General features: G+C 37.7%; 2 protein-coding genes across 2 annotated transcripts; one reads left to right on the forward strand and one right to left on the reverse strand.

Moving 5' to 3' along the window:
* Positions 1 to 4,294: 4,294 nt before the first annotated feature.
* On the reverse strand, positions 4,295 to 16,735 carry LOC140156953 (uncharacterized). The gene is made up of 4 exons (XM_072180000.1): positions 16,549 to 16,735; positions 12,672 to 12,891; positions 7,527 to 7,614; positions 4,295 to 4,944 (listed from the first exon to the last, which is right to left on the reverse strand). Exons 1-4 carry the CDS (start codon positions 16,644 to 16,646, stop codon positions 4,463 to 4,465), a joined length of 888 nt encoding a protein of 295 aa, XP_072036101.1. The 5' UTR covers positions 16,647 to 16,735; the 3' UTR covers positions 4,295 to 4,462.
* A 3,996-nt stretch (positions 16,736 to 20,731) lies between these two features.
* LOC140156954 (uncharacterized) lies at positions 20,732 to 23,987 on the forward strand. Its single transcript, XM_072180001.1, has one exon. The coding sequence runs from the start codon at positions 20,835 to 20,837 to the stop codon at positions 23,580 to 23,582; it is 2,748 nt and encodes a 915-aa protein (XP_072036102.1). The 5' UTR covers positions 20,732 to 20,834; the 3' UTR covers positions 23,583 to 23,987.
* Positions 23,988 to 24,661: the final 674 nt, after the last annotated feature.

The raw sequence follows: 24,661 nt of genomic DNA on the forward strand, positions 1-24,661 counted from the left end.
TCAATTATCAATTCAGAGATAACCTTGTCACTGATTAGTTTGATAACCAGGTAGGTTTGGTTCACCCCAGAAGAACTGTTTTGACGGGGCTTCCTCTTTAAGCCTGATGGCTTATAGGAAGCCTGGTCGCTAGCCATGCTTCGAGAAACCGGCCCTTTTTGGCCTAATTCTGAACCCACTGTCATGTGCCATGAGAATATGTACGGTCTGAATTCATAAGTTATATCAAACTGGATTGAAAGAAATGATTATTATATTTGTTATTTTATAAAAGCTTAAGTCAGTAAGTCAATATCAGATGACTCTAATCATGTAAAGAATTAAGAAAATTATTATTTGTGGATAAATATGTTTCAGTGTATGTTTTCTGACATTATAACTTAAGAAAAAAAAGTTTTAAAGAAGGGTGTGAATCAGATGCATATAATTATTCACATTTTGTTTGTATACAGTTATATTATGTAAAATAATATTGTTATACATTATGTACATATAAATAAAATACGTTATGTAATAAAAGACGAGTACATGCATACATCATTTGTTTATATTTATTTCCATAAAAAAAGCCCGGTAAAAAATCATGACAAAGAACAGCAAACGGCATTAAAATAGTTTAATACAAACAATACCGTAAAACCCCGTCTACAAGCATATAGTGTTTTTTATAAAAGCTTAATTAATTCGAAGCAAGCGTTAATATAGGCCTACCAATACAATAGATCGGTCTTAAAATAATACTTGTTCGTGTATGCTTGGATCCGTAATTTATTTGCTCAAACTCCATAATGGCGACTGGATTAATGTAGCTTTCATCAGAAGCACACTATATGCTTGTAGACGGGTTTTTACAGTATACTAGTAGGCCTACGTTATGGAGGAAAAGACTGGAAGGTTGAAAAGGCTAGAAAGTTAGCCTTTCTTCAGAAATGCTATGAAGTTATTAAAACAGACCAAGCACGCTTGGTTATTAAGTGCGGGTAGGCTTATAGGGCCTATACCGTATATGTAAAGTATTATACAGTTAAAACAAAAGCAACATTAAGGTTATACGATGTATTGTTGGTCGGAGAAGCACAAAAAGTACTTCACAGCATCTTGCGAATGGTAGTGAGCTGTGGCAAAAATTGCATTGCTCAATTTATAGCAAGCGTGTAGAAGAATTCAAATATCACAGATATACTTTTGTAGGTCCTGTGGTTCTTGAGTTATGTTGAAAAGAGGGCTGAAACAACAACACTTTTGTAAAACGTACATAACTCATTAACAACAATAAATTATGCAAGTTTTCAAAGTATATGATTTGTAGAATGAACTTTTGCAAAACACCATATATTGATTCAGATTTTTTTTTTGCTTCGACCAACAATACTTCGTATACCCTTAAAGACACTAAACCTTAACTACCAAATAAAGCTAAGAAATCAATAGATTGATAAGTTTGTTCTGCGTATTTTGGTACCCTCATTCGGCACGATGCGACTTTATTCCTTTATATCAATTTGAATGGCAAAGGAGAGCATTTCAAAAGTGACATAATTTGGGATATTTCTTTCTTCAGGGCAATTCCCACCGGCTTTTGTAACGGGATCATTACAGATCAACAGATGACAGATCAACACTCACTCGCTGTGCTCATAATTAGCGTGTTTCGAGAGAAAAAAAATATGTAAATCTATTTTGTCACTTCGAAATGCTATCTTTTTTCATTCAAATTGGTAAAAGATGGGAAAATGAAGTGTCGTGCGAATGAGTTATCAAAATACGCAGCACAACATTTTCCATCTATTGACTACTTGATTTTGGTCTTTATTGTCTTTAAGATATTGCTTTTCTTTTCAAGTGTATGGATACTTTTTGTTTGTATATCATAAACACATCAAAAAAGTAACTACCCCCATGATTAATTGAGCAGTCAAGTTAGCTCAATCGATAAGGCGTTCGACTATGGTGCGAGAGGTTGCGGGTTCGAACCTTGGTGGTGCCTAGTATGCTCTCGTGGAAAAATTGAGTTAGCTTGAAATTCCCCTGGACAAGGGACTCACTGCTAATTTGTCTCGTTATAACCCGTACGAAACTCGGGGAGCTGATCCTGGTTGCGAAGCGGCAAAGTCCCTGAATTATTGTTTAATGGTTTATGGAATGATGTGGGGCCATAGTGGTCAGCGACAACCTGTAAAGTGTGCTGAGGCTTGTGGATCAACGTCTAGGCGTTGTGCCTGTGCGTAGCGCACTATAATTTCACTGCGCTTTTCTTTTCTTTCTTTTTAATTGCCATTATTCCAAATAGGCCTATTCAAAACGGGTTATTGTATTGAGGAAATGTATTGGAAGCATAATTGATTTCTGCTTCCTCATTATGACGCCTCATTTGTTACAATGGTTCCAATATATTTTAATAGACTACCCCGTAGTCCACTTGCCCATTGTGCATACTCTGGATATTGTATTTAAGCTTAAAACTCTGATTTAATTAATGTGTGCACAATTGATAGATTTTCACATCTGCAGTCACCCTACTCCCTCTGTTTGTTAGGATTTTCGGGGTTCGCTATCAATAAACTGGTAGATTCCAAAATCAGAATTGTTCAGTATTAAAGTGAGCCGTTATAATTATGCAAGATAATGTTGCATTCAATTACTTTTATTGTCACTAATCATCTGATATTTTTAACTCTTTATGACCATTTTACTATTGAATACTTTAATTTTAATAAACATCAGTATAATTTTGAGTTCAACGAAATGGGTTCATCATGACTAATAATAACATATTTTTAATAAAATTCGACTATGGCATAGTCTAATATTTTAATGAAAGTAACGGATTAATGAAATTTGCAGCAAAATCCTGTTGCCTTGTATTCAGAAGGAAGTGACCGGGGTCGTGACAAACTAAACATTTCCTGAATTATAAAGATTAGAAGAATACTGTGATATGTGTTGGAGAACATTCTAAATGTGTATGGAGACCACCAAGGAGCCCGTTTGTCTAGTTCAGTCCTTGGGGGATGACGGGGGAGGGGGCAAAAGAGGTGACGCTATAGCTGCCCAAACCCCGGGGGATATATAACACTGTCTCTGGTAGGCCTACCCCAAATCCCCTTATGGCCGGTCATCCCTGGAACCCTTAACCCCTTCGCCTGGACCCATAACCCGTTGTACCCTTTACCCTGTCCTCAGTACCTCTAGGCCCTTCCCCTGTACCTCTAAACATACCCTTCGTATTCCTAACCCCATCCTCTGTAGACCTACCAGTACACTTTGGTCCCCGGTATCCATTATACAAACCTGGGACCCTTAACTCCATCTCCAGTACCCCTAAGGGACCGTTCACAAACACTTGTAAGGGGGGCCTGATGCAAAAAAAATGTATCGCGAATATTTTTCGGCTCCCCCTTTACAGATCTCAAAAATTTCAGCCCCCCCCCCTTTTTGACATAAAAATTATGGATCAACCCCATAGAAAAGCATATAAACTTAATTTTTCTAGGAAAATTTGTGGTCATTTTTTAGGGCCTCCCTATAGGAGGGTCAAAAATTTTCAGGCCTCCTTTTTGCATCAGGCCCCCCTTACAAGTGTTTGTGAACGGTCCCTAATCCTATATCTGGGACCATGACCCGTCTCTGGGACCCTAACCCCATCTTTGGTACCTGTAACCACACATCCGATTCGTCTTATACTCAATGTCCGGTACCCCGTGTCTGGTACCCATTATCCCCTAAGTCCATCCCCAGTATAATTATTAACCCTTTCCCTGGGACCCCTAACACCGGCCACGGGACTTCAAACCCCATTCCTGGAACCTAACCTCCGTCCCCGATAACCATGATCCACGGGACTCTAACGCTTCCAATGTTAGGTACCCTTGCCCCATTCCTGGTACCCATTACCCCAACCCTGGGACCCCTAACTCCATCCCCAGTACCCCTTAACCCATTCCTGGAACCCCTAATCCCCGGCGACCTTCATAACCCTGTCCCTGCATGGAAGGAGCCCACCCCAAATTCCATGGCCGGTCATAAACCTCTACGAATTCACGAGCACGCATAACCCGTTATTGATATTAAACATGACAAATTAATATAACATTTTACCAAGCCAAAAACAATTGCTACTCTGCCATTCATCAAAATCACATTGAGAAGGACCAGTTTGAAAAATATTGAAAATTTATAGCCAAACTGGACGTCATTTTGAAAAACAAGATGGCCGCCTTCTGACGCATTTGGATTTTTGTAAACATGTACATTATGTTACTTGAGACCCAAACAACATGATAGGATAGCCACAGGACTTCTAAACTGGGTAGTATGCCCCGCAATATTTACGCGCTACTAACCAATCACGAAGGAGTTGATCGTCAGACGCAAACTAGGTTTTTTTAAATTCAGTCTCTGATTATGGTATGTAATGTTATTTTTTTTAAATACAAAATACATCGTAGGCCAGAATACGACATCATTTACTGCAGACTGCGCATGTTAGTTCGTGACCCGCAACATAAGGTGGGCATGGAATGTTACTTGTCTCACAAGTGGCCTCCACAGGATACAACAAAGCTCCATTTATGTCCTGGACGCCACCACGCAAAGGTGTCGGGTTCGAATCCACGCAGAGGTATTCGGTACGTCTGTGATCTTGTGAGGATGTCATTAGAAAGCCATCATACTCTTGAGTCCATCCGCTTGGACATTTGTTCTTAGCAGGCAACATTAGGACAGAAACTCTACCACCGAGGGTTCGACATACTGAACATGCAGCGTCTGCATGCTGGAGGTGTTCTAAGATTGTGAATCCGGGGAATTGGAGCTCTGTATGGTAAATTATTGACCTATATTCGTGGACGACTGGATTGACGTGGCCATAAATGGGATCTTGGGGTAGACACAGATACTGAGCTGCACCTCCGACTTGACTGTATAAGCTGCCACCGACGAGACCTATTAAGAGATAAAGAAATAATGTGTCAGTCAATCATTTTATTCATCCAGTGGATCAATTTAAAGGTCGGTGACCCGATTGACAGCCTCATCCCCCACTTTACACCATCAAAATGCAGATTAATGCAGATCAGGTTAAAGCTTATATTTTTCTCATTAACATATTAATATTAGGCGTTCCAAATCGGTATATTTCCGAAGTAATTTTTTAATGATATCTTCGGAAACACACAGTAATTTTGTCGAAAAGTAGACCTAGAATGTGAAGTCATTTTCAGAAAAATTATCTTATGCAAAATTATGTTATGATTAAGATGATATAAAATTTATATTTCAAAGTGGGAATAATTCGAGTTATGACCAAGGTTTCCACCAGATAATATTTGCGACAGTTCCTACAAAACCCTGAACTTGTCGGTAACTCTCTTTCTGAGATAAAGACCTTTAAAAGATACACTTTTGTTATTGATGTTAGACCGGGAAGTGTAAATCAGATTTGCACTTCCCCTGAGCTGGTACGTCGTTAGACGTATTATTGCGTGCGCTGGTCTCTGGCAATACACCACAGTTGTTTGATGACATGTATATAATTATGTAAATCTATAGTCATTTTTAAGTAAAGGTGAAAACTAGTTATCTTAAGGGTGGTCTTAACCCTGGAATTATGGAAACTTTCGGGCTTCATAACTGCTAAATTATTAGTCTAAAGAATATAAAAGTATACATTTTTAGACTGGAAATGACTTGCTGAATTCATCTGTGAGGTCCAATTTGGGCCAAAATTCTCATTTTGAGAAAATCCCAAAAACGGGTTTTTGGCCCAATTTTTCGTGCAACGTAACAAAAAAATTGTTTGGCCAAAAAAAAAATTTTATTAATTTTTAAAAACTAGATAAAAATATCTAGGGAGCTTTTTTTATTTTTTTGAATTTTGACCAACTTTGAGAAATTTGCACCAAAAATGGTCAAAAATGCAAAATTTTCAAAAAATCATAAAAAAGCCTGATTTTCGCCCAAATTTCAAATATTTTTGGTGAAGTTGGTCAAAATTCAAAAAAATGAAAAAACGTCCCTAGATATTTTTATCTAGTTTTTAAAAATCAATAAAAAATTTTTTTTGGCCAAACAATTTTTTTGTTACGTTGCACGAAAAAATTTGGGCCAAAAAAACCGTTTTTTAGGATTTTCTCCAAAAATGAGCATTTTGGCCCAAATTGGGCCTCACAGATGAATTCATCAAGTCATTTCCATTCTAAAAATGTATACTTTTATATTCTTTAGACTAATAATTTAGCAGTTATGAGGCCCGAAAGTTTTCATAATTCCAGGGTTCAGACCAACCTTAAATCTCGTTTTCATCTTTACAAGGGGTATTTTTTTTCTGTTATATTAAAAAGAAGCCTATAAACCGTATATAAATAACTGTTTACCATGGTATTTTGTGGTGAACTTACTTTTCTTGATATTGTATGTGTAAAAAAAAAAAGAAGAAAAAAAGAAAAAAAAAGAAGGTAAACCGGCAGGCGGACCTGACTTTGGATCTCTAAGGGCAATTCAGTTTTATGAATACAACTTCAGGATCATAGGATAGCTCTGCTAAAAAAGTAAACTTATATTTTTTTACATTCCCTGTATACCGGAGTTCATTGTCGTGACCTCCCAAGGTTTCCGGCAGATAATATGGTGAAACGTTCCTGACCCTGACCTTGTCCGCAACCCTGATTTTGAAATAGGCTAAGGCCTTTAAGATAAAAGTGTACTTCTAAAAGGCTTTAAAAAGTACGCTTTTATCTTAAAAAATTACCAAATGTTTAAATTGGGTCTTGATGGTTGTGATATATAGCCGTAGAACTTTTGTGCACATATATTTGTAACGTGTCCCAGCGGTTAAGGTGATTAAATCTGCATGGTGCAAGAGGTCCCTGGTTCAATTCCCGGTAGAGGCAAAATCAAACACTTATCCGCTCTATCCATTAATCATGTTAATGAATTGTAGGGAAGGTGTTTCTTGTTTAATAAAAGCAAAAATGCAATTTCTAATCATGAATGTCAATTTTACGCGATGCATGCGCGCAAATGACAAAAGTGGTCCAACTCGTTTTCTGGATGATTTAGTTAATTGAGCATAGCGTTTGAGTCCAAATTAGTAAAGATACCAATTTAAATACCATTGTTGCCACGATCTGTTTTATTATTTTTTCTTTAAAGCAAAATTGCATTCGTTATAGTCTGTAATGAGCTGTCAATCAAATTCTGAATGTAACATAAGGATCGAGTTACCAAATGAAATGTCTGCAATTATAGATTGAATACAACACCGCTTTTTTCAAAGACACTAATCTTACAGGTGCGAGTGATCATCATGATATTACAGTAAATTGCGGTCCAAGTCTTTATCCCTGGCATCCCTGGTGAACGTACTGCTACGTAATGATAATTAATCCTGTTACATTAACACTTATACGGCGAATAGCAGCATATATAATCTAACAATAGGAATTACAAAATAAATCCGTTACATAAACCTTTGTTCTGCAAGACGACAAATTTGAACCAAAGCCACCTGTATTGGGCAGACTTACCATCATATACCAATTCAGCAGATTCTGGACAGCTCGAGTTTCCCCAACGTGTATACACCGTGCCTTTGTTGTCACTCGATGAAAATGCCTATAAATAAAGAAAATAATAAAGACGGTAAATAGTGTATTCCAAGAAACATCATCATTATATCCCCTCCTTTTGCCTCCTCTTTCCATACTTCCATGTCTATATCGATGATGATCACAATGATCATCATCACCATGAATCACTGACACCACAACCTATATCAAGTAAACAAGTCAAATACTTTGATAAACATTTAGGATTTTTGTTTGACAAAACCAAGGGGAATTTTTACTCACTACAATATTTCGTCCTACACATCGGAGGACTTCATCTGGTATGACTGATATTGTCATCTGATCCACTTTCCCGGCAAATAAGTTTGAGTGGTTGCCGGTGTTGCTTTTTCTCTTTTGCAGACTTCAGCATTGGATCGTAAATATGACTCAGAGGTATGTGCCCTTCTCTCTGTTTAGGGTCTTGATGCCCCGTCTTCTTATTTCCATTGTTTCCCGAATTGTATGTTTCCCGAAACATGGTTTACCCGTGCGACGTGCGCTCTTTTCCTCAGCGATCTTGCTTTTCTTTGATGTCTTATTATGCATTTGATTTGTTATTTTGTCCATGGCCCAATCTGGGTAGCCACAATTTATCAAGGCTGCACGTACTCGCTCTTCATCTCGGGTTCTGTCGTCCGTTTCTGTTACTTCGGAGTTCATGCGATCAAATAGAGTTGTAATCACTCCCATTGTTTGGTGGAGAGGGTGTTCTGATTTGAAATTGAGGTACTGATCAGTGTGCGTCGGTTTGCAGAACACTAAAAGCTTAACTTATCCATCTGGATTTCTAACAATAAGGGTATCTAAAATGGAATTTAACGATTTTCCTCTTCTTCAGAATTAAACTTTATGCTATCTGTTTTGTTCAGATGGTCGGTTATAGGCTTGCACTTGTTCCTCTTTTAAGATCTCGAGCACGTCGTCGACATAACGCTGCCCGATAACGTGGCTTAAACTCTATGGGGCTGTCGCAATGGCCTGCTGCTCTATAGGAATTCCATGAAGAAATTGGCTATGGGACCAAGTGGGCTGCCCATCGTTGCCTGTGAGAGATAATTACGATAATTACGTTTGTACTTTGGAGTAGGGCCGGCTTTCAGAGTATGTCTTTTCATTTTTAACATTTCGTACACTTTCTCCTCGTAATTTTCTTTGTTGATCTGCCTTTATCAGGATGGAATCATTTTTCTTTAGAGAAGTTATCGCCGCCCGCTCTCTCCTCTTTAGAGATATTTGACTGGGGAAGCTTAGCGTTTCGTTGCACACCAATAACTTCAGCTCTCATATAGCTGGTCTATCATTCGCGGGGATCATACTACACGCTTTTTCGGTAGCTACTATGAAATCTTCATTTGGTACATGATCACAACGTACGGCGAAATTCAAGCCTTTTTGCAATATTTTCTCCTCTGGATCGGTAAGCTTCTGCTTTGAAAGGTGCGTCACCAATTTCTTGAGTTGATTTCCTGAAAGGTCTACATTATCATTATCGTAGCGCTTTAGTGGCAAACTGACAATATTTTGCTCACATTTTTGCCTTTCAATCTTTCCACCTTCGCGGTTTGACGGAATTTTCATTTTTCATTTTCCGTCACACGCGTGTTGTTGATATGAAAATCGACCTGCGATTTTACTACCGGGTTCAAGATCGTTTCTACTTCTCCGTTGATTACATTGGGTTTTTTGTCACATACCTCTTACGTCATGTTTACGATACATTGCTGAAGTTTGCAAAACAGACTAAGGAACACCGGAAACCATTCAAACTTGGATCAGATGATCATATCAGTCTAATATATCTGATGAAGTCCTCCGATGTGTAGGACGAAATGAATGAATGTTCATAGTCATTCAGTAGTTTTCAACAGAGTTTTGGAAATAAATACTGGAACTTACTTTTTACAACTTTTCTACGCTGCGTTTGGAACCACCAGACTTCATCAGGCAACTGACCCGCTGGACTGGTCACGTGATAGACGACTAGACATCGCCATCTCAGCGGCTTATGTTGGAGAAATCAAACGGGCTTTAAATACCCGTATTGGTCAACATAGGAGACCCAGCTAGCACCAACGAAGCGCACAACTCCGACGTGTACCCCCATTAAAGGATACTGGACACTCAAAAAAACCCGAGGAAGTTGTCAATCTTGATCAGGAAGAACAATGGCACAGGAGATGCATAAAAGAAGGCATTTGGGAACGTATCGAGCAACCATCACTGAACAAGAAAAGGGGACCCCGCTTTAACTTTTTAAGTTAAGCGGAGTCCCATGCATGAGATATTTAAAAATATCCCGTACATGGGACCAGGCCATGAAGACGATACCTAGCCGCATATCACGTGACCAGTCCAGCGGGTCAGTTGCCAGATGATGTCTGGCGGTTAATGGTTCCAGACGCAACAAAAACTCTGTGGGACCAAATATTGTGAGTAAAAATTCACTTGGTTTTGTCAAGCAAAAATCCAATATGCCAATTAAATTCTTTGTATTGTGAAGAGTTGAATAATTGCAAAAGCTTACATCCATAACCTGCCTTTAGTCTTTTTTTCACTGCTTCGTTAATGTATATGCAAATGTTTATCAATATTAATTACGTAATACAGAATACAATAATATTTAAGAGTAGCAAACCGTTGATATTGATAAGATCGGTATTCGGAATAGATATGTTTTGGGTTCAAAGAGCTGGTCAGAGATGTGCGGCAGGAAGTGATTTCCTTCATCTCCTTTTTAATGTGTGGCCTCCTTTTCCCGTCCAAATCGCTTCCTTTATGTGTCTTCTATTTTTGTTTTGCTCTGTGTCCTTTATGCTTGAGACTTCCCAATTAATATCTTGATTGTCCTCCACTACATGGTCTGTAATGGCGGATATATTATTATTTCTCCGGTTAGACCTTTGTGCTCTGGTGTAAGCCTTAGTTGAGGCTTTTCCCGCTTCGGTTTTGTATTCTTTTAACCGCGCACCAAACACTCTAGAGATTTCACCAATACGAATTTTGGCATGCAACATGGAATTTCATAGACGAGGGCGAGTTAGCGCAGCGGTAGTTCCCTCGCTTTGCACCACTGAGGTCCCGGGTTCAAGCCCCGGCGCGGCCCAAGGACTCATGTGCACTTGGTTTATCCGATTCCATGCTCGCTCTCGCAGGTTTTCTCCGGGATCTCCGGTTTCCTCCTGTATCGCAAAAATCGGTGATTAGTTGTTTGGTTATCAAAAACTTCCTTCACCCAATGGAATTTGGGAAGCAGCACAGATACTTGGTGGATGTTACAATCTAAATGCGGATAGGTGTGCGCCGTTCGGCAGCAACCTAGTTGATGCGATCTGATTGTGATGATTCACCATTGCAGTGAAATTACAGCGCTTTGACTCCTCTAAGATCTGGAGAAAGGCGCTTTATAAATCCAAAATTTATTTATATTTATTTATTATAGACGCATTCGGCCGTTTGTAATGAATCGCGTTTGTCCTTCGGATGGACAAGGAAGCTTAAATCTCCAACCGGTGCTTAATAATCTCTAAAGATTCGCTAATGGGATGATGTATTTAGACTTGTTAATCATACATTTTTTGAGTTGGGTACCACTTAGATTAGATCAATTGCCTTATCACTACCACAACTCACGCGTTTATCTGTCAAGAATATTTTGCCTGACTTTCTTCTGTTTTATTTATCTAATTTCCGGCGACATTTCCGAGTTTTGGCGACATTTTATTTTGCTAAACTCACTCTCACAAGAATTTGCGATGATGATCATGATTAGGCCAAAAAAAAGTTGTTTGTTTGTCCTCCACCGCCCACTCCTCAGTTTAAGGCCTGACCATTTTTTTTTTTTTTCAATTTTTGTTTTTAAATTAATAAAAAATTCAAATTTTTTCAGATTTGGAGTATCTCTGGACCTAGCTAGAGCTAAATGCTAGGATCTTTCAAGGTTGAAAATAAAAATCCCCAAAAAAACATTTTGTGTCTTCAATATGCAAAGTTATAATTTGTGTTCATGTCATAGTCTATTATTATTAATGATTTCAAAACACATTGGATTTATATCCATTTTGAAATCATTAAAAGACTATGACATGAGCACAAACTATACTATAACTTTGCATATTAAAGAAACAAAATGTTGTTTTTTTAATATCACACAATGAATGATTGAAGCTTTTAGATCTAGCTAGGTTCAGGAATATGCCAAATCCGAAAAAAAAAATCCGCCCACCCGCCCCTCCTCTTTCAAAGCTGTGGAGGACAAACAAACAATTATTTTGGCCTTATGGCGTTCTATGTTGTAAGTGTCACGCGACTGTATTTCTAGATCGCTAGTCTGAGAATTTTATTCTGAATCTCTTATCTGGGAAAACGCGAGCATAAAGGACATAGAGCAAAACAGATATAGAAGACACATAAAAGAAGCAATTTGGATACTGAAAAAGGCGGCCAACACATTAAACCATGATGAAGGAAATCACTACCTACCACACATCTATATATGACCAGCTCCGTAAACCCAAAACAGCGTCACCAACATCAAGCTCCAATAGGAAGCAGACAAGGAGACTGGGAGAATTGGTCGGTTGAGAAAGTGCTACGATGTAGCACGAAACGTAATTGTAGGTATGTTTAACATCATTTTACCCAATAATCACTTGGATTTGTTTACAAGAAAATTTCATAAATGTATATTAAGCTGTTTTATAGATGGACTAAATATAACGTGATACTGTAGCCAGCGAAAAAACAGTAAGTCCAGTTGTAAAGATTTATAATTTAGTCCAACTGCCGTATGTAATACCGGGATGATGAGAATATTCATAAATATAAGCTGTTTTGCCATTCAACTCTTCATACAATTACTAGGATCCACAACATGCGCATCTATCAGGACACAGTTCTTTAACCCCAATACATTCGCACCTTCATCGAATGACCTTTGAAAATTTGGGTACACAAACTCATACTCCGCTGCTTGAGGTCAAATTTTGCTCTGTAATTGCTTAATGGAGGTTAATGAACTATGGCATTGGAATAAGGTCATTGTGGGCCATAGAGAATACATACCTGGAAATTCCCAGCAGAAGAAGCACCTTGACCGATATTCTGTTTTCCATTCACAAAAGTCGAATTCAAGTTGTTAAGTTTAAGTTTTGTGCGTTCAAGATCTCTACGGACATTGGTATTTGTTATGTGAATTGTAACCAGACCAGCTGAGATACCGACGAGTAGCAGGATCGAAGTCACACAAATGAACACCATTAAGCGGGTTTGCTTTTGCATAGACCTTAGTTGGAATGAATAAAACATAAACAAAAGAATTACACTCTTGAAACGATCTACTCATTTTTGAATAGAAACTTATCAAATTTGACAATGGAAACTATTCAGATTTCTCTTCAAAATGAACAGATTTCTCTTCAAAATTAATCGGAAATTCTCATCAAAATGACAAGAAACTCATCAAATTAAAAAAGATTGCCTTGACATGTAAAAAATTTTAAAGGATCTTGTCAAAAAAGACCCAGCTTATCAAATTTGAGTAGTTTGTCTTGTCAAAAATGACAACAAAAAAATCAAATTTGAATAGTATGTCTTGTCATTGCTTTTTGACGGTCGTTTTTTGCGAGTTGCTATATTTTTTTTGGTAATATATGTGTTCAAAATCGTTAAAACCAGAAAAAAGAACCGAAATAAGCTAGATATAATTTACGATCAGCAGTTAAACCAGGAACGACTTTGATACAATAATATTTGTAAATCAAAAATGTTTTTATTATCTTAATAAATGTTTAAAGGATACAAATGGTTAAATTAACAGAATGTTTTTCTTGTCAAAACCAATTAATTTTACTGACCTGACAGTTTCGGCCATCTTGGTCGAAGGCCATCATCGGAGTGATGGTACTTGATCCTTCCTTCTGGTTGATTTGTCACCAAAAGAGGGCGCACTAGCGCCCAGAAGTGGATCGTATACGTGACTGAGAAAATGGGCCCCCTCATCTCTGTTCATGGTGTTTGGAGCTCTCTTTCTTATCCACATGGATTCTTTGATGCGGCGTGCCCCCGAATCACATTCTTTGTCGAGGAATTTGGCTTCGTCCCAGTTGATCACATGATTATGCTGAACTGCTTGGTCTCCGATTGCTGATTTGGATTGTTCGCTTTGAGATTGTTTCCTGGTTTGTCTAGTAAAGATACCTTTACTTTTTGCTACTTTGTCCGATTCCTTCTTATGTTCACCCAATCTGGTTTCAAAACGACGACCTGTCTCACCCACATAAGTAGTGTCACAATTGGCGCAAGGTATCTCATACACACAATCGGTCGTACAAAGAGGGTCTCTTTTGTCCTTGGGGTGGACTAACAATTTCCTCAGGGTAGTATGAGGGCGTACCGCGGTGGCGATGCCATGCTTTCTAAAAATGCGAGTGGTCGTTTCAGACAATTTCTCAACATAAGGAATGATGACAAGTCCTTAGTTTTTCTCTGTAGAGTCCTTGTTCTTGTTCGGTTTTGCCACCTGTTTATTGTCCATTTTGCGTTTTACCTGGTTAAACGTCCACTCCGGGTACCCACATTGTTTTAGGGCGCGTTTGATTTTTTCCTCTTCCTGTTCTATATCCTTCTTTTCCGTAACAACACAGTTCATCCTATCCAACAGCGTGCGGACCACACCTAGCTTATGATGTATGGGGTGATGTGAAGCGAAATTGAGGTACTGGTCTGTGTGCGTTGCTTTCCTGTAAATCAGCAGTTTTACAGTACCATCGGGTTTGCAATAAGTGTATCGAGAGACGGTATTGACCGGGGTATTGACCCATCATGTTCTTTCTCATAGGTGAACTTAATATTGTCCGTAGGGTCGGTTTGATTCAGATGAGTGGTTAAATTATCAACCTGGTTTTGTCATCGCAATACCGTTTCCAGAGCCGTGGTTTACAGTCTAATGGGGCTGTCGCAATGGCTTGTTGCTCTAAAAACTCCATATACAAATTCGCGACCACCGGGGACACCGGGCTCCCCATCGCTGCACCAAATCTTTGTTTGTAGATTTTCCCACGAAATAAGAAATAGGTGGTGGTGAGTACAAATCTTAGGAGGTCGATCACATCGTCTACCGCGAGCAAAGTCCTGTTTTTGAGAGTCTTGTCTTGTTGTAATCTGATTTTAATGACATTCAACGATTCATCAATCGGCGTGTTGGTAAACAGCGAGACGACATCGTGAGAATTGAAAATCTCACCCTCCTCTATTATGACTTCCGCTAAGATGTTTAGAGTTCTTAACATGATGTTCCGTTCCTCCTACTAACGGCGATAATATAATATATCGCCAACTGTTGGTGACCAATCAACCAGAAGGAAGGATCAAGTACCATCACTCCGATGATGGCCTTCGACCAAGATGGCTGAAACTGTCAGGTCAGTAAAATTAATTGGTTTTGACAAGAAGAACATTCTGTTAATTGTATCACACAAACCTGATGAATTTCTTCAAGAAGATACAAATGTTATTTGCATGTGATTTTCTTCTTGTATTATTCAAAAATAATAATAATAATAATAATAATAATAATAATAATAATAATAATAATAATAATAATAATAATAATAATAATAATAATAACAAAATATACTACATTACCCGTTGCAGCTTTTTGTATTTAAAAAAAATAAAGAACAGCATTGCGCATTGCACTTTTAGACCAGTTACTGGAATCCAGTTTTTTTTGCCTAATTTATCGCGAAGTTGAAGGAGTCGCAATTAGGCCTAAAATTTTTTTGATTGGCGTGATATAAAAAATAGGGTAGGTAGGTTGGATTTTTTAAAAAACTTTTTGGGTGGCACTACACCCCTTGATAAATTTGTGACTATTTTTGCAATTTCCTCAAAACTGGTGACAAAAGTTTTGTATATTATAGGGGAAAGCAATCCAGTTACTACGCTGGAATTTCAGTTCAGTGACTCAAAACAAGCGGCTCGTTATTTAAGAAAAGAGGACCGCTAGAATGTACCTCATTTCTTAACATACATAATGAACCACTTGTCTTGAATCACTGAAATTTCAGTGAAGTAATTGCATTCCATGCCCCTATAATATACATAACTTTTGTTACCAGTGTGTAGTTATTTTTTGAGAAAATTAGTCACAACATTTATCAGGGGATGTAGTACCACCTTAAAGCTGTAAATTACGTTTGATAAAGACAAAAAATGTCATGGTCGAGCCTTCTTTTCGGGTCGGTCGGGTTACGCCAATCAAACAGTTTTTAGGCCTTATTAATGCCATTATATTATTCGACTTCTAGTGCCCAGTTCTATTATGTATTGTTCTTCCGTGCATTGTTTTACGAACTACTTTTCAGCAATGTTATTTTTGTTCACAGCATATAAATTTCCCAAAATACCTAAATCTCCTCAATGTTCTAAAATAATTTACACATTGTTTAATTATAACTGATGCACCTGAAGCATATGATGGATACTTAATTCGAACGTGTGCAATTATATACATTCGTCAAGATTATCACACTTGTCATGGGAGTTATTACATTACGGTCTCGAGCTCTACGGGCTCATGACCTTGATACAATAACTCCACGGTATAGCACAAAATTCAATTCGCGTGACATCGTTCCCTTTGGTTACTCGCAACTTCAGAACCAAAAGTCCGATTTGATTCAAATAAAATAGCAAATAAAAGCCAAAATTCTATACTTTTTTAATAATAATAATAATAATAATAATAAATTTTTTTCACAATTTTAAACTAATGTACTGCATTGAGTTTATTGTCCCGATCTTTCTGCAAGCTTTTGAAACAATATTTGCAGGGGCAAATCAGTGTGTCAAAAACATAAAATAAAATAAGACGTATACGATGCAGAATTTACAAGGACAGAAATATAGAAAAAGACAGTTAAAAATGTACAAAACTTACTTATATTGCGTGATGGTAACATCTCTAAATATCATATTGCTAACGTCCTCCTCAAATTGAACAGTTTGTCCATTTTCCTTTCCATTTGAAGAATTCATGACTACTGGACCTACTTATTACCTCCACGTTACGAATGGTACTAATTGTTCTTAAAGAACTTTCTTTTCAACAGAATGAAAAGTGATTGTTCTAGGCTTCCACTAGGTAATGTGACTTCATGAATGAAGTTCATGGCTATATAATAAGTATTAGCTAGGTCAAGTTCGGTTTATTTGATAAAAAACTTGATATAGGCTTGTTTATATATCCGGTGTGTCTCCAAACCTACAACAATCTGCGGCACTTCGTAGGCCTTGTAAGTTCATTAGAATCGTGTAAGATATTGCAAAATACTGAGAAAATGCTGTAGGTAAATCGCCTAAAGGACATATTTTCCAGATTTTAGTAATTTTGCTTGAATAATACAATTTATTTCTGCATGGTAATGCAGTGATCTGATAGAAAATGAGTCACGGAAGCCACACGGAAGCAACATGTATTGCAGTTATTGAGTTTTGATAAATAATAGGCAGGCTAAAACAAAAGTGAGTGTGGTTTTATTTGTCTGAATATTTGAGCACCGCTCCGACTGGCCTTAAAGTAATTTTAAGTATTTTACCTACTGAACTATGCTCAGCTCATCCGTTAATTGGCGACGGGAAGGGAAAGAAGGAAGGAATAAAGAGAGAAAAGAAAGAAAAAAGTGGTTTGCTCTGGTGGGATTCGAACCCGAAACCCCTCGGATGCCAAGCACTTGGTGGGCGACACCTTGCCACGGGTCTTGGGCTTCGACGGCCAGTGAAACCGTGCTTATAATTAGCGCGATTGCGTCATCATCACACCACGTGGGATGCACGCACGAACAGCGCATATATCAAGACGTATTTTGTAATACCTGGGCGTGTTACGGTTAAACCGTGTCTTCTGTAGCGCATTTACATTTGTGTAATAAGTGAATAAATGAATGACTGAATGAATGAAAGAATAAATGAATGAATGAATGAATGAATGAATGAGTGAATGAACAAAAGAACGAACCAACGAATGCATGAATGAATGAATGAATGAATACATTGAGAAATGAAATCAATGAATGGATAATTGAAATAATGAATGGACGAATCAATGAATCAATCAAGCATGCAAACAATCAAGCAAGAAATCAATCAATTTACAATCCCAATTTAATTTTAGACTTTAAAAAAGTACACAGTGGAAGCATTAAGGTTGTTGGCATACCGTAAAACCCCGTCTACAAGCATATAGTGTGCTTCTGATGAAAGCTAAATTAATCCAGTCGCCATTATGGAGTTTGAGCAAATAAATTACGGATCAAAGCATATACAAACAAGTATTATTTTAAGACCGATCTATTGTATTGACATATTAACGCTTGCTTCGAATTAATTAAGCTTTTATAAAAAACACTATATATGCTTGTAGACGGGGTTTTACGGTATTTGTTTGTTTTTGTTTTATTTGACTGTTTCAGTTTTCATAATATTCTAATTATACTTAGTCGCGACCCGTATCGAAAAGAGTGGGGTGCGAGCAGCGGCGAAGCCGCGACGATGAACTGTGAGCATGCATGTGAAGCGGCGAGGTCCTTATTATAGCTCCATTTTATGCCGTATAAAGTTAATGTTTTGGTTCTCGTCCAGAGGATTTTCGTGAATTGATGGGCGAGGGAGTTTTTGGTTTTGGTTTTTTTTTCCAATATAAAATTCGCATTGTTAGTAGTTTTCGGTCTTGGAAGTGATCCATGCTCTCTAATATAAAGTTTTCCTAAAGTATTCCAAAGTCTAAAAAATTGTGAAAAATCTAAAAAAACTCTGACAAATTCCAGAAATTAAGGCGGGAGAGATGAGAACCAAAACATCAATTTTATACGGCCTAGCCCTTACAAGCTATTCTCACATCTTGCGAGGTCGGCTATTTTCATCCGTTTCTCAGGCTGTGACACGGACTAGTTTTACCTGGACTCTTACCTTGGCCTATAAGATAAAAACAAAACTTTGACATTATATAGATTCAAAAAAAAACCGAGGACATACAACAAATTTGTATCGCTTTGGTTATAAAGGAAACAATAAAGTTCATAAAATACCCATGATCGTAAGAGTTACGTCCTGTGTTCACCTCAGCAAGGAAGTGGCTAACACAATGTTATCATATTATAAAAATAGGTCTAGGTCTATTAGCCCTTAAACTTTTACTTTCAAGTTAGGGACCGTTCAATATTTATGTCGGGGGGGGGTCTTGAGGCGTGAATCTGAATGTTTTGCTCGATAATGTATTTCTACCAGATATAGTACGTAACATATTATCGATTTTACGTCATCAAACATTCGTTAGAACTTAAACATTACTGGAAATAGAATGGCAATAGATTAAATAACGTATATATTGTACATACAATATTGTACGTCTAATACTCGGAGTCTGTGGAGCGCTTAAGGCGCATGAAAGTCAATTCCGAGTTTATCGTCACTTCTTTTTCCAGGTTGGTGAGGTAACTTTTTCATTTTTCATTATTTCATCAGATTTCATTATTGACCAAAAATGCGTGTTGATTTAAAGCCAAACTCATACATGTGATTTACATACATGTTTTTTTTATATGGGTAGGGACTTGAAAAGTTAGAAAAGAGCCTGGTTTTGCTTCCAAGTTATGAATTTATATGTTTTACAAACAAAAATATATAATTATTTCCAATTGCTAAAACTGGTGAAACCACTGATATTTTGAAAATAATGAATTATTTTGGCATTTTTTACAATTTGACGCGGGTATTTTTGGTTTCCAAAAAGTGATGCGGGCGGGGGACGATAAACTCGGAATCGACTTTCACGCGCAAATATATTGTATTTTTTAAGCGTACCTATTGGATTAGACTGTCCCACAGTCTCGGTTCCATCTCTGAGTAAATAATTAGAGCTAAAACCTTAGAGCTAATAGCTCTCCTAATCCGAGACAGACTGTTACATTTTGATAGTAACCTCCCTTCCAAATAATTATCAAGCTATGTAACGTGACTGTTGCGTCAATTATGATAGCCCTGCCCCATTGTCAATTCAAATATTTTAGGCACATAACAGGCATGACCCAGTTCTATCTTGCGCGCCCGTTGGTTAGGATCAATAAACTATCAATGTAAACCCATTTCAAATATCGCCTTGCTTGCTGAGATCTACATTGATTGGCCAGGCTAAGTAGCCGCTTACACAAACGGCAAGACAGTGAGACCACGGTCTGACCCAGGATCGGTAAAAGTGAATTCCCACAAAATGCTGGGAAGTGGAAGGCAACTTGCCTACAGATTGGGAGGGTCCATGTATCGGGTTTATTTACTGTTATATAATCTACATTACCAGTCGTTCTCCATGGACCCGAGGGAGGGTCTACTATTGGATAGGAATACAAGCAAAATACTATCACACATATTTTAATGCAATTCATCCTTAACAATTTTGATAAACAAACACCATTTGCCTTCACATGCTCAATAAGGTTGGTTTGATTTCCTTCTGATGTGGGCTAAGGAAAGTAGGAAACAGTGCGACAGGAAAAGAAACCGCCTTTCTGAACATATGAAAATACCAATGACGCATCTCCTAATGGGACATTTGGTTTCGGAGCACCTTCATGTTATAGTCGGTCTCGTCTCAAATTGAGAGTAACGCCATGTTCGCAGTGGTGGACTCGAATCGCGCGCGATAACTTTATCCTGGGGGACGTAGACGTATACACGTAGAAGGGCGATTTGCCTTACACTGGCGACGCAATCGCGAAAATGCACTGATTTGAATCTGCCACTACGAAATTCAACATGGCATTACTCTCAAATTGAGACGAGACGCACTATAGATTTAGTAATGTTTATATTTCTTTCTAACTTAACTATGATATCCTAGCGTGCAATGAACCCGGATTTCATAGAATCTATCACATGTTTTATTTCCAGTATTAGCACGTAAAATACGTACATCAACAATATCGAGATTTATACATTACGATATTATTCAATGAAAATACCAGCATTGGTGTTACACGTATCCGAAATGACAGGTACAGAAAATGATGCATACCAAACGTTTTATTTTTTTATTACGGATTGTATTAAAGGTCATATGTCAGATAAAAACCAATATGACATTTATATATTTCTACATGTGATTGTGCAGTGAACATCTGCTGCAACATAATTCGCATTATCTTCTACCATTAGAAAGCAGATGATGAACAGATGAATATGACGACGAATCGCCTTGAATACCTGTTTCGAGTTATCAGTTTGGTCTCCATCTTTGCATTTCTTTGCCCTTGTTACCATGGTTACGATTATCCTTTTGGTGTTCTTCCTTGTAAATACGTCAACGAAACCGAATACGATTGCAGTCATCGTGGGTTACTGGATATCCCACCGCTGCCACCAAATCTATACATCATCGACTTATTCGAGAACGCCATAACATATATTCCCGAAGATACCTTCTTAGAGCAGATTTTTGTGAAATATCTGTGGCTGGATACGAACAGACTCACTAATCTTACTGGATCTCCATTCCGCGATCTCTCTATGTTGGTTTGGTTAGATTTCTCGCACAACATCCTTCATGATATTGGAAAAGACCTTTTTGATGGTTTGATAAATCTTAATAAACTGTATCTGTCATTCAACAAGCTTCACTCGTTCCCTGAAGGCTGCTTCAACTCTCTTGACAGCTTATGTGAGTTGCATCTCGACAATAATGAATTTACAAGAATCCCAAGTGGAGTCTTCAGTGCCCTACGGAATCTGAACAGTGTGGACTTTGACTTCAATTATTTCGATACACTGGAATTGACTGATGAATTCCACAGCCTTACGTCTTTATCTAGTTTCCGGATATCCATTGATGCTTCTTACAGTATCATTCGTAATAACACTTTCAAAGAGTTGAGTAATATTCCGCTAACTTCTTTGGCATTTGCTATAAGAGGTACTGTGTTCCCAGAACCTGGCCTGTTCGAACCTTTGAAAAACCTCACAGAATTGTCTACGTCTGGAACTCTGTATCAATCCTTAGAGTCCTTGACTTCTCCACTGCAAGTGTTGTCTCTTGAGGTAGGAGTTAATATAGTTCCTCCGCAGATTTTAAGCAACGAATCGCTAGCAAGGATTTCTCACTTGAACGCGTCACTTGCCAACTTTACTTTGAATCTGTTTGTTCTAGCAAGCGTTGAAGATTACGCTTTTTCAAATCTCTTCAACCTTCGGGAGATCGATCTTAGTTACAATTATTTGAAGTACATCAGTGTTTATGCCTTTGTTGGTTTGTATAAGCTTCAAAGTCTCGTATTAAAACACAATTATCTTAGTTCAGTTCCGTTTAAAGCTTTTTACATATTTAACTCATACCAACACATGCATGTTATCGACATATCCGAAAATCGTCAATTAGCTGCATACGACTTAGATGATCATAACCCTCCCTTCAATCTGGGCAAAACAGACATTTTATACGCAAAGAACAACTCAATGTCCATATTCATGTTTGAATGGACTTACATTTTATTGAATGTGACTGAACTGTACTGGGATGGAAACAATTTTGTTGATTTCAGTTACTGCGATACTCTTCTACCATCACTGAAGATATTTTCAACGTCTGGAACTTTAATCAACACAAACGGAGCATTATTTGCAACCCTTATGCCTAATCTTGAGACCGGACTCTTTTCACATTCCTTTATAGAAGTCCAAGCTCTGAGTAATTCTTCTCGGCTTACAAAGCTTGATTTATCTAATAGTCGTATTGAATCAGATGAATTCAATTCCGCATGGCCTACAATATATCTAAGTAAGTTACAAACTCTGCATTTGTCAAGCAACAAGTTAACATCGCTACAAGATAATACATTTCAGACTACGCCCATGATACAAGTTTTAGATCTCAGTTTCAACCAAATTAGCGCAATACATTTAAAAACGTTCGCTAACACTAAATTCTTGACGGATCTGAATCTACAGAACAACAGGCTGACGTCAATGGCATTTATAAAGAACAGTGGAGGATTTACCAGTTTAAATATGGCGCAGAATAAACTTAGTGAAGTAACAAAAGAATTCCTGGATAATTTTGGGGTTTTCAACAAATCAGTGGTCGCGTTGCTTGATTTGAGCGGGAACCCGTTCGTCTGCAACTGTAAAGTGTTAGATTTTAGAGAATGGTTGTTGTCGGACACGAGAACTTTAATTGTGATGTATATGGCGTACCCTAGCATGTACCAATGCGCATCCCCAAATTCTACTAAGGGGAGAAGTATTACGGATGTTAAGCTCGATTGCGCATCACATATAGTCTTGTATGTGAGTACCGTATTAGGTTCTTCGACCTTTATAGCTATTTTGGCGTTTCTATGTCGACGATACCGTTGGAAGATACGGTATAGATGGTTTATGTTATGGCGGTACCGTCGTTACCGCCACTATCTGGACAATGGCGAAGATGATATAAATATTGGTGATGATGAAGAAGTAAGATATGATGCATATGTCTCATATTGTGAAGATAATTGTCGCGATGAGCGATGGGTCGCCAATAATCTGCGTATAAACCTTGAAAATGATGCAGATAATCCATTGAATCTTTGCATCAAAGCAAGAGATCTTATTCCAGGCGATTGTAAGTGCGACGCCATTGCAGAGAACATCTCGCGCAGTCGCAGAACAATCGCCGTACTTTCAGAAAGTTTTGTTGACGATGAGTGGTGCTATTTTGAAATGCAAATGGCACTTACACAGCTGTTTGATGCAGGTCGCGATGTTTTAATTCTTATCCGCCTTGAAGATTTTCCTGAAGATAAGCTTACAATGTCTTTGAGACAACTTCTCTGCACAAAAGAATGCTTAGACTGGCCTGACGATCAACGTGGGCAAGGACTGTTTTGGCACCAATTGCGAGATTTGATCAAACAACCTGTATACGTAGATAGGCGATTCGTTGCATGATAACTGGAATTGCTGTTTGTTACTTTTTTCTTTAACGATAATATTGATTGCTTAAGATAAACGCCGACCGTTAGTGCAAAAATAATCCGTGCGTCATAGGAACCCATGCTAATCGTACAATTAAAAATCACGCTTTATATTACAGGGAGTCTCCGGCAATCATAACATTATGACTTGTTTTATGTTTGAAAAATAATTATCAAACACGAATCACATGGTTGTATTTAAAACAAACTCATATTGACCATATAAAACGAATAAAAACAGTCGGCTCTCAACACGCAATATTCAAAATTCTCGCGCCGAAATTGTCTAAGTACAATGACGTGGCTATTAAGTGTGCTCAATTGTCGCCAGCCTTCATTGTATTACTGAGACGTCGACAATTTCGGCGCCGGGAATTTTGAACATCGTGTTGAGAGACGGGTGTTTTATTCGTTTTTATGATCACTATGGGTTTGTTTTAAATAAAACCACGTGATTCATGCTTGATAATTATTTTTCTTACATATAAGGCATAATGTTATTATTGCCGGAGACTGTATACATGACCAAACATTTTAAAGCAGGATTTAAATAAAATGGGGGGAATTATTACAAACTATTGTTCATGGTCCCCATTAACGCAATTAAGGTTGTGTTTCCTCTAGACTGCTTCACCGAAAATATTGTGCGAAACTATGTCTTTTTCTCTTACATCTACCATTATTATGGAAAATTAAGAACACAGTGGGTTAACAACTGGAAATGGTGATTGTCGCCCTCTATAAATGTTAATATAAACTAAGACTTGTGTAAGTGTGATGGCGTACATTGGTATGACCATTCATGTTGATTATGTAATATAAAGGAGATTCTCTAACACCACGATATTTGCAAAAACATTTTGCAATAAGTACAGTTGCATCATTTATTATCATTGTTAATCAGTTATATTTCTTTCGACAAAACAAGTTACTTTTAACTTTAGTCATGGGCAAAAAGTACAGCCATCAAACTCATATAAAATGATACTTCCGAGCATTTGTTTATCTTTTCTAAAAACTACCTACAGTATGCAAATGTTGACCTATAGTAAA

Source organism: Amphiura filiformis, chromosome 7 (assembly GCF_039555335.1).
Source record: "Amphiura filiformis chromosome 7, Afil_fr2py, whole genome shotgun sequence".
In the NCBI taxonomy this organism is placed as follows: Eukaryota; Metazoa; Echinodermata; class Ophiuroidea; order Amphilepidida; family Amphiuridae; genus Amphiura; species Amphiura filiformis.